Source organism: Mya arenaria, chromosome 14 (assembly GCF_026914265.1).
Source record: "Mya arenaria isolate MELC-2E11 chromosome 14, ASM2691426v1".
Classification (NCBI taxonomy): Eukaryota; Metazoa; Mollusca; class Bivalvia; order Myida; family Myidae; genus Mya; species Mya arenaria.
This window is the reverse complement of record NC_069135.1, coordinates 331624-345572: the sequence shown is the minus strand read 5'-3', so window position 1 is coordinate 345572 and position 13949 is coordinate 331624. Positions and strand designations below refer to the sequence as shown.

General features: G+C 35.6%; 2 protein-coding genes across 2 annotated transcripts; one reads left to right on the top strand and one right to left on the bottom strand.

Moving 5' to 3' along the window:
- Nucleotides 1-650: 650 nt before the first annotated feature.
- LOC128217388 (uncharacterized) lies at nucleotides 651-2790 on the bottom strand. The gene is made up of 4 exons (XM_052924527.1): nucleotides 2703-2790; nucleotides 1640-1818; nucleotides 1085-1337; nucleotides 651-874 (listed from the first exon to the last, which is right to left on the bottom strand). The coding sequence occupies exons 1-4, from the start codon at nucleotides 2788-2790 to the stop codon at nucleotides 651-653; spliced, it is 744 nt and encodes a 247-aa protein (XP_052780487.1).
- Nucleotides 2791-11366: 8576 nt separating this feature from the next.
- Nucleotides 11367-12761, top strand: LOC128218614 (streptavidin-like). Its single transcript, XM_052926322.1, has 3 exons — nucleotides 11367-11525; nucleotides 11850-11919; nucleotides 12206-12761. The coding sequence occupies exons 1-3, from the start codon at nucleotides 11511-11513 to the stop codon at nucleotides 12598-12600; spliced, it is 480 nt and encodes a 159-aa protein (XP_052782282.1). The 5' UTR covers nucleotides 11367-11510; the 3' UTR covers nucleotides 12601-12761.
- The last annotated feature ends 1188 nt before the right edge of the window (nucleotides 12762-13949 follow it).

Genomic DNA, 13949 nt, shown 5'->3' with positions numbered 1-13949 from the left:
AAAGTAAATTTAAATATAGTCCAAGCAATTTAGACTCTTCTTCGATCACGCGCCTCTAGTCAAGTAAGAAAAAAGACTGGTACTCTTTAAAAAATCAACACATCACGCACCACTGATATTTTTAAAGAATGTCTAACTGTAAAATGATTAATCTATGAATGTTCTTCAAAATACCTTTCCTCAACGCAAATAAAACGCCTGTTTTATCAGCTAGTTAACACATCAACTAGTCAACTTATTTTGGAAGTCATTGTCACTGCCTTGTGTGAATGTTTGTGTTTCAGAGATAACGTCATGACTTTGAATAGCCACCAGTCAGCAATAAAATAGCTAACATAGTCATGATGATCCCTACTAAGGTTTATCACATATATTGATAAAATATTGTCGGAAGTTTTGAAGAAACTGTCGGCGTTATATAAACGTAGATACAAGATGAGTAGGTGGACCGATATGGGATATACGGGGTAACGAGCAGGATCGAGTTTTAATGTCCCCGATATGGTTCCCGTTACCTGTATGTTTCACTATTGACCGCTGAAATGCTAATTTGTTATAAAAAACAAAAACACACGATTAATCTTGCTTAATTTAATTTAACAGTAGGTCTTGTGTGAACGATGTTAGTCCAAGAGGACTTGTTCACATCTTCACGACCATAAATAGTTTGTCTCCCCGGTGAGTGTGAATGTCGCAAGCTGCGAGACACACGTCTTAAAGTACTGATTCCACACGAGACTGGACGGGCACCTCTGGACGAACGCGTTCCCTTGCAGGTCACACTGGATGAACTTGGTAGGATCGGGGTGCGAGAAGAACAAGGCCTGGGCGCTGATTGCTTGAGGGGTACAGGGGTTTGCGCCGATTAATAATCCTGCAAATATACATCCACCGACCAGTTTTATTGCTTTAAGTATCACTATTTCTATCGCGGTTTTATACATTGATAGCATGAAACCCGAATTTTTCAAAATTTTATCAGTATAACTGCCACAGTATTGAAAAATATTATACCTACCGTTAATACAAACAAAAGAACTCCAGGAGCACCCTTTGAAACTGAAAATTACCTACGGGAACTAACCTGTAAGTGAAACCAAATTGCCAGAGATCACCACACCGTCTTGAAGCGCAAACACACACGATTGCCTGTTCTGATCCCAGATGAGCTGGTCAGGGCACGTGATCACGCGGCCATTTCCGGCAGCGGTGCACTGGATGAATTGTTTTTCACTTGTATAAACGTTGAAGCATAGCCGGCCCATTTGGAGGTTTTGAGCTGTGCATTGAAAGTAAATTCCAAGAGAGGATATGTCGATCGGTTCAGATACAACCGCCTGAAAGGTGTTGGTAGTTGATTCAGTTGTTCATCTTAATCGCATTTCTTCAACAATCTATTATTTTCTTTCGATTCAAACATTGCGCATTTTTTATGCTAAAGTTAAATAACAGCTTATTAGTATTTGAAATATTTCATTTGATGGTTCGATGCATCCATAATGTATAGTCATGGGTATCCATCTCAATACGATATAAATTATGCTGTGTCAGTCTTTAGTGAGTGCTATGTTTATGAAAATGATTAAGTAATGCACTTGAGCCTTTGAAAGAGTACTTTAAGTATCTATGGTAATCGAACCTTGAGATTAATACATGAGGATGTTGCCTGGTCGTAGACCTCTCCTGCTGGACACTGGACAATGAACATGCGTCCGTACAATCCGCACTGGATGAATTTGGCGGCGTCACTCGGGTGGGGATAGTTAAGGGCATTCAAGACGTTGTTCACGCATGGGTTTGTCACTACCTGCCGCTGGCCTAAGGAGTATACACATACATGTTAATTGTACGTAGGGATATTTCTTAGCAGTACGGTTAATGAATGAAATTTAAAGTACTCATTAATTTTATTCAACGTTAACGTTTCTTCCAAGACCGTTTGTGCGAGGCATTCACGCACAGTGTTTTTTTCTTCTAATTTATTAGCAAACATTTTAGCTTCGAAAATGTGTTCCAATTCAGAATGTTTCTATGTTTCTATCAAGGAACAAGTAGAAACATATGATATCAAAGAGTAAATTAAAAGTAATCAGAAATCTACTACCTTTTGTATGGTAAGTTCAATAATATTAAATTACTATAACACTAAATAATTATAACTGTCAAGTAACTTACACAATGCACGGGTGAAAGTAGTTCCGGGCAGAATGATGCTTCGATCGGCTGGTTCAACTAGATGAAGGAATATATTGTACGACATTGATCAGTGAAAACGAAACGAAAGCGAGTATATTCCATTTTAAACAAATTTCTTTTTTAAATAGATGCGTGTTCTATGTATACATTGGAGTCTTTGGACGCAAAAGCACAGTGAGTGAAGCCAGCATGTATTGTACATATTGTGTCCAAGAGGGAAAAAAGATTTAAAATACTAAGTGTTTGGCCTCAAACTTTCACTGGACTGTAACCACTGTATGATGCAATGAGAACTACATGGACAAGCCCAGTGGAATAAATTATTAAGACTATGCAGGTGGTATATAAATGAAGCAGATATAAATGTCATACACATTCGGTTATTATTTATTTTAGTCTGATATCTGGTATTGTTTTTAAATATAAGACAAATGTCAACGTATATGAAAGGTATTTTATGTTTTGCTGAGTTAATTTTCATTTTAACTAATATGTCTTTATCTTACCTTTGTCGTCATAAATTTCCGTGACGTTTTCAGCTGCAACAAGGCCACACAATAATCCTACACACGTGAGAAACAAGAGAGAACTCATTCTGGAGAGAAGTAAAGTGTTTTATGATGTCCCGCTTCAAACAAGTACTGCAGAGGAAAGCACATACCTTTTATACATACCGTTAAGGAAGTATTGTAATTTTAGATAAGGGTACACACACGTTGTCTGAAATTCCTTTCGAACATAAAACATTTTAACATAGCAACTTTCCTTAGTTTAATTTGCATCTATTCTTCGCCACGTCGAATATGTCTGCCATTTCTCTTGTTGTTTATGTCAACTGTGTGAAAACTGCAAAACTTTCATTGTGTTTGATGTTTGAAATACAATAAAAAACAAAGTTGACTGATAACAACCCGTTTCCGTCATGAAACAAACGGTGGCAACATATGCAGGAAGAACAAGTTAGCTTATCGCGAGTTGTTACATTGATACTTTGTGACTCAAACATTTTCTTACCGCATTTCACCTAAGTGCTCGCGCTATGCCTTTTATCGCTTGATAAGGCTCCGTTCAAAATCACACCATTTACAACCCTTTCAAGATTCCTTTTTGTTTTATAAAACGTTCGTATAGTAGCCATGCGAAATAAAGGAAATTGCATTGAAGAAGACTCCCTATTGATATCTTCAAAACCAATGTCAATATTCATGCGATTTTGTTGTCAAATACAGAAGTTTGAGTATGCTCAGTTTTACAATGCTGAGGCTGAAGCGATATTTTTACAATGCTGAGGCTGAAGCGATATTTTAGAAATGGTCTTTTTTGTATCCATATAATTTGAAAAACAATTATACGTCTTGAAACCAATTCGATTCCGATTACCAAAATATCGATTCAGGGGATAAAGGAGCGAATGTTCTTAATGATTTGTCGTTCATTGTGGGTGAAACGAATATTAGGGACTTATGGTTTATAATTAAATGTTTACATGGGATACCAATACGTCAGGGCAACAAAGGAAGTACATTTACTCTTGCAGGGCAAGGTTACGACGGTAGAATTGCATACATTTTTATGGCAATAACGAATCAAGGTAAACTTGAGCAATTTGATTGTCAAAAGTCCATTTTCAGTGAACTCTACTATTCGGCGATACATGTTTATTTATTTCGGTTAATAGAAAGACTTCCTACGAGCATATGGATATTGATAACCAGAGGAAGAATTGTTTGGAATAATTTCCTAAATATCTAATTACTTTGTCAGTTACACGAATGTCTCATGCAGAAAGACGTCTGTCAAATAACAAAGCCGCAAATGGGCAATGAAATGGTCTCTCAACAACCTTTTTGCCATGCACATACAATAGCTCCGGTTATTAAATCTACATATTTTACGAGACCCTGTCTGAAAAAAAACATTAAACAAATCATACGGGGTACGATATGTAATCATATCAATTAGTCAGTATATCGATCCAAAGATTTTAAGTTGAGAATTTCTTAATGTTCGCGTTGCGTAGTACAGCGCAGAACTTTTGTTGAACATTTTGCGCACAGTTATTATTGCGCGGACAAATTGGGTGTAAAAGTCAGGTGATTAATGGCTATTGGTTTTCGGTTTAGGCGGGATAATGTTCATGGCGATCAGTTCTACACTCGACAGCGACCCCAACGGTCAACTTCTCCTTGCTTGACACATGGCGACGTCCGAAATGTCAGATGTTATGGACCAAATAATTGAAAAATAATCATGGATGAGTCCGAGCAACCAGGAGTTACTCGGAAGTATGAGCGGAATGCCTTCTAACATAAGTGATGAACCCTCGTCGTTACTCGACATTTCTTAGTTTAAAGGAAAAGTAATGAGGAACAGTATATTAAAAATGCAATGGTATTAGAGAAAATTGAAACGGCAAGGTCGCGCATCCGGAAACTGATATTTAATATCTTCATTAATGATATATTCTATTTCATACATCAAGCAAAAACTTACAACAGCAGATGACATTACTTTGTCTCATAGTGATACCGACGTCAAAAATCTTAACGACATGTTGAATCTGAAAGTGCTGTTTTAATCAGCAAAACAAATAAATGTTATGTCAAGATTGTCGAAATTATTTTAAGAAGATACGAAAATGCCCATTTGCAAAAGTTTTGTCAGCTCTAATTTAAATCATAGCCCTTTAGCTTGGCGCTTCTGCAGTACAAAAAATACTGAGCAACATGAAACGTTACAGTACATAGCTTTGAAGCTTGTCTTTAATTATCACATTTTCAGTTATACAGAATGGTTAATATGCGAACACATATATGCCACCTGAGGCAAATTGCTGTTGAAGTTTTCTAATGTTTACGAAAGACTCTTCCTTTATATGTTCAAAAACGTTTATGACTTTTAAGTGACTCTTTCAGAAACAGTAACACGCCTGAGATAGCAAGTGTAAATACAGTACGTTATTGTAAGAAAGGTTTTCAGTTTGAAGCCGTGCAGGTTTGGGTCTACCATATGAATTACGTTCAACCACGAATTTCAAAGAATTCAAAGACTGGCCTATACCTGGATCAAGACTGATCTAGATACTTGCATTTCTGTCCATGTATTAATTAATTCATTATATTTTAGACCATTTTTTGCTTCTTACTGGATAATCTTTGTTATGACGGAAACTAGCTTTTAGCTAGTGTTATAATGCTTATTTTAGCCGAACAGAAACAAAACTTATCTCATCTTTAGTATTAGACCAACTGCTTGAGTTTACAACAAACCAAGTGTAGTGTGAGGTTTTCCGGACTTTTACAAAACTAAATATAGGATATCAAACTCAATGATTGTAATTTCCTGGAAAATCATCGGTATTCGAAAAAGTTTGAACTTCATTGCATTCTTTGGCGAACTAGGTCGAGACACGTTGGTTAGCTATTCAACCTTAATGTATTCTTCTCGAATATTGGATTGAAATAAAACAAAATAATGTTTAATGAAAACTCTTTCGAACGATAACCTTGACATTTTAAAATGAAATAAACTAAAACTAGTATAAACAAGATTTCGTTTGTTATCACAGGACCACATAATTGCAGGGGAAGATGTTAAACATCCTCGAACAGTCTTTTATCTTAAGGGTACGCACATGGTATTTAACTGATAACAACACATGTGCTGTTTCATTGATACTACTGCGCTGTTAATATATCGAATACTTTTGTATGTTAACTCGAATTAATAAAACTTAAGTTTTACTACGCTTTTTGCAAAAGAGTGCTGAATGATTAAAAAAATGAATACAATAATTTCATGAACATTACATCGTGATTTGCAATATGATGTCACTTTCTCTGAAATATCTCCACACAGATTTGTTTGTTGATTAGGAATGTCGTTTCACTTAAAGCTTATGTAAATGTAATGTTATGTTAATGTGATGAGGCCTCACGCAGTAGGGCAACCACTGTATCTCATATTTAAAACAAAATCAACACTAGCCAGTTAAATGTTTATGCTCAAGCCCTTGCCAATGTAATTTGCGGTCGGACTATAATTTTGTAATTTAGAAGGCATCGGACGAAAACAACTATCAATCTTCAATTAAGTCAATTAACTGTTTTTATTAAGTGGTTGTTTAACGATTTCGCGCATTTCGTATAAGTTTTTGTTTTCTTTATTAAGTGATGGTACAAAACAGTGTACAGCACACCCTAAAGAACAAATTTATTCTTTCTTTGTCTGCAGTGCATAAATTAAGATAGAGGAAGTATTAATAGTTTCTGATTCAAAAAACAAAAGTCGATTTTGTACAATGAAATTAACTTCATTTTCTAATAATCTTGCTTTCTTTTACCTTCCTAGTAAAAGGTTTTCCTTTTCCACATTAAAAGATTAAACGCCTGATGTAGGGAAATACTTTTACTGATGATTGTCGCACACTTTTTTTGCGATGTATAAGTCTGGTTCGCTTATGATATTTGTAAGGGTTGAACGTCATCCAGGGCAAAATTTGGTTTGTAGTCGAACGTGAATTTTTGGTAATGATGAGCATCTATATTGTTTTGTACAATTGGTTTCAGATAGTGTTCTTTTAATTGTTACCTGCTATAAAACTTCAAGTAAGATTCTTTTTTGGTAGATTATGTTCGTGAAAATATATTTTGGACGTGCTCATAAGTTAGCACGATACATACTTGAACATATCTTATTTGAAATTCAGCTTCAATCGATTACTCATAAAATGGCATTACACCAAGTAAGTATGAAATCAAGAGATTTTACTTAATAGTACTTGGAACTATTTAATGGGAACAGTACGAAACATTTTAAGTTCAGCTTTACTTCTTTACGTCCATTACAATCGTCACAGAAGGTAATTGTACACCTTTTACAGTTAAAATGTTACAAATCGGTCTTTTGTAGCTGCTCGTCCATATTGTGATTTAACTCGACTAAAATAGCCCTCCTTTTATAGGATCTCGCATGGGTTAAAGTCTCAAGAATACGATGCAAACCAACCGTCACATTCCTACTGCTCATTGCCATTGTCGGATGACTGGCTTGACGCCTGTATTTGGTCAAGTACATGGGCCGCGCAAGCTGTGTGCTTCAAACTCCGACATAATGCTTAATTCAAACGTTGTCACTATATCCAGGCACAACGGCATCACATCAACCATTAGTTCAATTAGGTCTTTGATATTTTCCCATTTTCTCTCTCTTTTTGATAAAAGCTAAACTTACATGGTTTTAACGATGGTTTTAAATTTAGCACTTAATTATCGAAGAAGAGGGGGTATGCTGCTTTGTACATGTCGGTCGGTCGGTCGGTCGGTCGGACGGTCGGTAGGTTGGTCCGTCGATAGACCAATCCTTGTCCAAATGATGACTCGGCAATTCCTGGACCTATTGTCATCAAACTCGACATTCAGGTTGGGCCTAACCAGTCGATGACCCCTATTTATGTTAGGGGTCATATATAAAAAAGGTCACAGTGACCTTTAATGGGGAAAAATGTCAAAGCTTGTCCGAGTGATTACTCAACAATGCCTGAACTATTGGCCATTAAACTTGAAATTGAGGCTGGGTCTGACTAATAGATGACCCATATTGATTCTAAGTGTCATCTGGTTAAAGTTCAAGGTCTCATTGACCTTGAATGCTAAAAGGTTGTCCAAGTGATCTCTACAATGCCAGTACGCATGACCCTCAACTTCATTTGGAGGTTGGGCCTGACTTCTTTTGATTTCAAGGGTCATCAGATCAAGGTCAAGGTCAGATGGGCCTTGAATACTAACTCGACAATTCCTGGACCTATGGCCATCAAACTTGACATGAAGGTTGGGTCTGACCAGAAGATGGCCCCTATTGCTTTTAGGGGTCTTCAGATCAAAGGTCAAGGTCAAAGCAACCTTTAATGGGGAAAAATTGTCAAAGCTTGTCCGAGTGATAACTCAACAATGCCTGGACCTATAGCCATCAAACATGACATTGAGGCTTGACCTGACCAGTTTATGATCCATATTGATCTTAGGGCTTATCGGGTTAAAGGTCAAGGACACAGTAACCTTGAATGCTAAAAATTGTCTCTGAGTGATAAGTCTACAATTCCTGCACTCATGGCCCTTAACTTAACTTGAAGGTCGTGCCTGACCAGTAGATAACCCCTATTGATTTCAGGGGTAATCGGTAAATGTCAAGGTACCAGTGGCTTGAACAGTAACTCGACAATTCCTTGACCTATGGTCATCAAACTTGACATGAGAGTTGGGCCTGACTGACTCTCGTATTGATTTTAGGGGTCATAGGGTGAAAGGTAAAGGTCACAGTGACCTTAAATGCGAAAAGGTTGTCCGAATGATAACTTCAAAATGCCTGCACCAATGGCCCTCAATCTTGACTTTCAGATTGGGCTTGACCAGTAGATGACCTGTACTGATTTAAGGGGTCATCGGGTCAAAGTTAAAGGTCACAACTCATATTGGCCATTTAAAGTACATCATATTTACCTATTCCTTGCTGCTAAGAGGATACATGTTTATCTGCAAATATCGGTCATTATCTGAACATGATTAAAAACTGTACCTACTATCCTCACACTTTGAATCATCATAATCTTAAAAATACCTCAAAGGCATCCAATGTCAATGACAAATCAACTGTTATTCCGGTCCATGCATACTTAAGTCAATTGTCCAAATATTCCTGACATCATGGCGTTCAAGAGGGGCATAATGTTTGACAAACATCTCTTGTTATTTAATAATAATCATAATAATTTAGTTGCATTGTCAGATCACGAAGATTCATTTAAGTCAACTTTGTTTTACCTTAGATATTGTTGGAATGTAGTTATCAGGATTTTTAAGAATCTAAAAACGTTTGAGAAAAAAATCAAAAGATCGTTTATAGTATGTTCTGGAACATTCTTATTTGATAAATGAGGGCAAACTCTATGATCATTTGTCTTTGGGAAAGTAAAAAATTGTGTTTAAGTTTCATCAGTCCTTGAATATTTCTAAAATATTGGATTTAATTACATTATTCTTCAAGAACTACATTTCGACCTTGTATGGGATTATTTTGAAAGTGTTGTTGGATTGGAATAGAGATCAAATATGTGAAGTGGTTTTAAATTATGTGGACAAAATCTAGGATCAGTGAAAAATACTTTGTGAACCTTTGAACTTTGGTGATAGTTTTTCTTCTATGTATTTAAATATAATCTTTATTTATTTCAGAACTTTTTGTCAAATTCTAGTTTTGTTGTTATTTAAAGTTCGCTGCTAGTTTCTTTTTCTGTGGTGTAAACTCCTTCCAAAAATAGCAACAAAACGTGATTGTCTATTTTAAGGCACAAGTAATGTTTATGTAATGCAACATATTGCGCAATTGGAAAATAAGATACAATTTCATGTGACGAATTATTAGAGAACCATTTTTATATGTTGACATCGTAGTCATGTACCTAGATCGACTAAGTAAAACAACAACTGCTTTGGGTCTCCTTCGCGATATGCTGTCCACAGACCTTTCGTAAATGGAACTTTTTCCACACAAATTTCAAATATTTCCTGAATATCTTAATATGATCTACATGTTTATCAAATACACGATTGAACTATGTTTTAATATATATTTATATATATAAATATATATATATATATACACATATATATATATCTTGAATGAGTTCTTTGGTTAAACAATGCATATTGCCTGTCCTTCCAACTGCTTGTTTTCTTCATCTTTAGCTCATACTGAGACGATAGCAACCAAACACTTTCTTAAGCAAAACCGTCTCGTTCTACAGTTCCCAGATTATTTATGAAGTAAAAGTGATATGATACACAGACAAGACCTATGACGAATTGTGTGCAAGATATCGCTTTCCAAATCGTCAAACCCAAACCTTCCGTTTATTCACTAATTAAAAGCGCAAACCATGTCTTCCTTTAAGGCTGCTGCGTAATAAATTTGAATTAACTAATGCCAGACGGGCAACTTTAACAAAATAGTTTTACTCTTAATTAAGATACTCTCTTGGTACAGTCAAATAGAATGAAAATGAAAACACTTATCATGGCTTGTGAAGAAATACTTCATTCAAATATTTAGTGACATTCGGGTTAAAATCATCTCTAAATGTTTTATGTGTTTGGAAACAAATTTCCGTGTTTCAATGCAGTTTGATTAAAAATATTCTAGTATCTAACTTCCCTTTTTATTAAAATGGAGTTTATTTCCCTTTTTTATTAATGGTTACTGATTTTCTCTAGGACTTTGCACAGGTTTAGTCATGCATTCATGATATTGACAATGCACAGACTGATGAATCAAGTCACGAGCACTGTACATTCTTCGGAAGCATATCTTTTCGTATTTTTTTGTAATCCGTTCGGTTTGCATTTTGATGACTTTCATTTTATAAAATGTATAACTTCTCAATCCGGCTTATTTGTCAGAACTCATCCATCTAGAATCGGCGACACAACATCATACACTCTTTGTTACTCATCAAACTTGCGGAGTATTTCATGTAAAACTCACTTGCTGTTCTGTTCTTTTCTTCCGTCTACTAATTCTGCATGGAATGCCCTGATTGCCAATGTGGGGATATTGAGGACACCTACCATTTCTCTTCAATTGCCCACTCTATCGCATTCAGAGAATGTATTTTTTCAACCAGTTTTCTACCTTTTCGTTCTTTTTGCTCATCGTTCATGTCTCATCGTTGACATATCCATTACCAACATATATTCCCTAGAAAATACTTTGAAATCATGCATACAACCGTCCGACCATTACACTATAAAATGCAGCTAAATGGTTTTGACAAAAGCGAGACATTTAATAAAATTGAGCATTCTTCTCAATTCTGTCAGTATATTTTTGTTTTGTGAATAATCATTTTCTTATTTTTGTGTATTACATGATGTCTAATTTACTTGGATTTTGCCAAACATTTGTTCAAATGGAATCTTGTAAATATTATGATGAAATAAATATTGTTTAAACCAACTGTATAGTTATCCTCTAACTCTAACAGCCTTTAACTATACATAGAAAATTCACAATCTTTCTTTCCATGAACATGAGTCAGGTCCGGCTTACTGCTTACTAATAAGTAAGTGTGGGAAGTTAATGAATACATTTTAAAGTGCTCATGTGATCAAAACTTTATATAGAAACCACAAGATCGTTTTATTCATATGTTCAGATAGTTTCTGTCTTGTTTTAATTTGCGTTGATTGTACAGGGTAATTTACAAATTAAACTAAGTTTTGCTTTCAAACAGGAATAGCAGCACTTTTAAATCAGTAAACATGGTCGTTGATACGGTAATCTTTTCTTTGTTATTTTTATGTTTAAACAGTGTGTCATTTATTTTGAGAGGTAATAGATAAAACACATTTATTGATTATATAAACATTTCACAATCATAACTACATAAAGAAAGTTTTTTTTAGATAAGGAGCTTCCATAGTTCTCAAGAAGGTTAGAAGGACCAAAACACAAATCTTCAAAGATTTTATTTCACGCACGAATACTACATGTGTCCTTTTTAATATCACTATAAATGTCCAGATACGCATGTCCTGGTTTTGTATATTAGAAATAAATATCGTGCAGGAACACCTCTGAATACATCAAGTCTTTTTTAGATTCCATGTGTTATCCTGCTAGTCCTTTGCTGTCTGACTGGAAGCGATGCTGGTTCCTGTTCAATTACAGGTAATTGTCTACACCTAACTTGACTATAAAACATGGACCAAGAAATGACAACAATCCATTTAAATGTGTACAACTGAACTGAAATTATACAGTTCGCAATGACTTCGATACGTTTTTGATTCAATGCATTATCATGTAATAGACTATCGCCTGCCAATGTTTTAAAACGTCCAGGCTGTATACAGAACGGACGATTGACAATATGGTATTCACGGTTACTGCATCAAAACGCCGTGAATGAAAGTATACATAACATATGATCTTTCTCTATATATACTCTCCCTAGCACTATGCGAGAATTCTATCCCATCTGAAAGCAACCAATGCGGGAAAGCAGGGACCTGGCGAAACGAACTGTCATCTGTCATGAAGTTCACTTGCAGAGATGGTCAAATTGAAGGGCAATACTGTAGCTCGGTAGGTAAGGCAAGCTACAATTACCCAATGGCTGGACGCTACCTGCAAGCTGAAAAGAACACGACCATGCTTGGATGGACCGTCTCGTGGGCGAACAAGGAACAAGGAAACAGCGAGTCGGCAACCTCGTGGACGGGCCTCTCGTACGGGGGCCAGAATACCATTCACACACAGTGGCTCCTCACCATGTATTCCCCTGTTCTGTGGAACTCCACCTTGCTCAATACGGATACATTCACACAAAATATGTTGAGAGCGTTATAGACATAACGTTAATTTCACAACGCTTCTATAGATTTCATCCTTGCAAATAAACAGTATGAAATGTGTTTGTTCTGTACTTTGGTGCTATGGTATTTATGCATCTAATATTGGAAATATATGTATGATTGTTGATTGGCTTAAAGTAAAAATCTGATTCGGAATTAAGTTTGATAATTAATAAAAGCCATTTATCCACGTTGAGAACCGACTTGAAACTGACTTAACCCTGTAAGGTTTGTAAAATAAAGAGCGAAATGTACACAAAAACATAGCTCTATAAGTATCATAAATCTTTAACAGGCTCATCATTAATGTAAAAAGATTACGGGGAACATTTGATATGTACCGAGCTTTATCGATAAACAGCATGTCTATGTAAAAAAAATCTAATTTAAGAAAAGTTTTCAGATCGACTTTTTGAGTTTTGCTTAGGTTGCGAATATTCTTACTAAGGCAATCAAAGTCACAACTTATTTGACCTTTTAGTGTGAATTTGACCTAAATGAAATCCCCGAGGTCTCGGATGCAACATTCAAAGTGAACTAGCGGATCGAGGGTGTGGTGCACCCGTTCGCCCTCGCCTTTTGTTCTTTGATACCAAAATACACAATATAATACTCAAATACCAAGCACAATTTCTAGAACATATGCGTTACAGTGAAAGTGGGCGTACAACCATACTACTAAATCTCGGTTATAAAGGAATTATAGGCAAATACCCTGTTAATAATGCGGGAAAAATGTTTGGTAGCCATCCAATATCTCATTTTCATAGTTAATCATTGATGATGTTACCTTCTTTACTTAAACCCAACATTTGTTAATAGAAAAGCTTACTGTGAGCTATAAGCGTTACAATGTCCAACATGTAGCTCAAGCGTGAGCTATATGCGATTTGACATTAATGCGGTATTAGCGTTCTCAAAATATTTCCTCGGTTCATTTTAACTTTGATCTTACATGTTGATAATATAATAAATATTTTGACAATGCTTATCTCATTTTAAAAATTGAGGATTTCTCCTTCACAAGTATGAGTAGTCATAACGAACATTCGATAAACACAACTAGACAGAGATTGAAGTTGTTAACGCTCGTATTTTCTTAGAAGACTTATTGAAATCAATGCAGGAAGATGTTATTGTGAGCTTGGAAACCATTGCTAGAAATAAAACAATTAAAATGATGTATTTAACTCCCTCAAAACATTTAACAGCTCTGAACGAGTGAACAAACGGTGATTTGGCATGCCAGGGTGAAAGATCGAAGTAACTTATACACAGTTGTTTTATTGCAATGAGACATTGTTTGAAAACAAAACACAGCAAACTAAACTAACCCTAATTTAA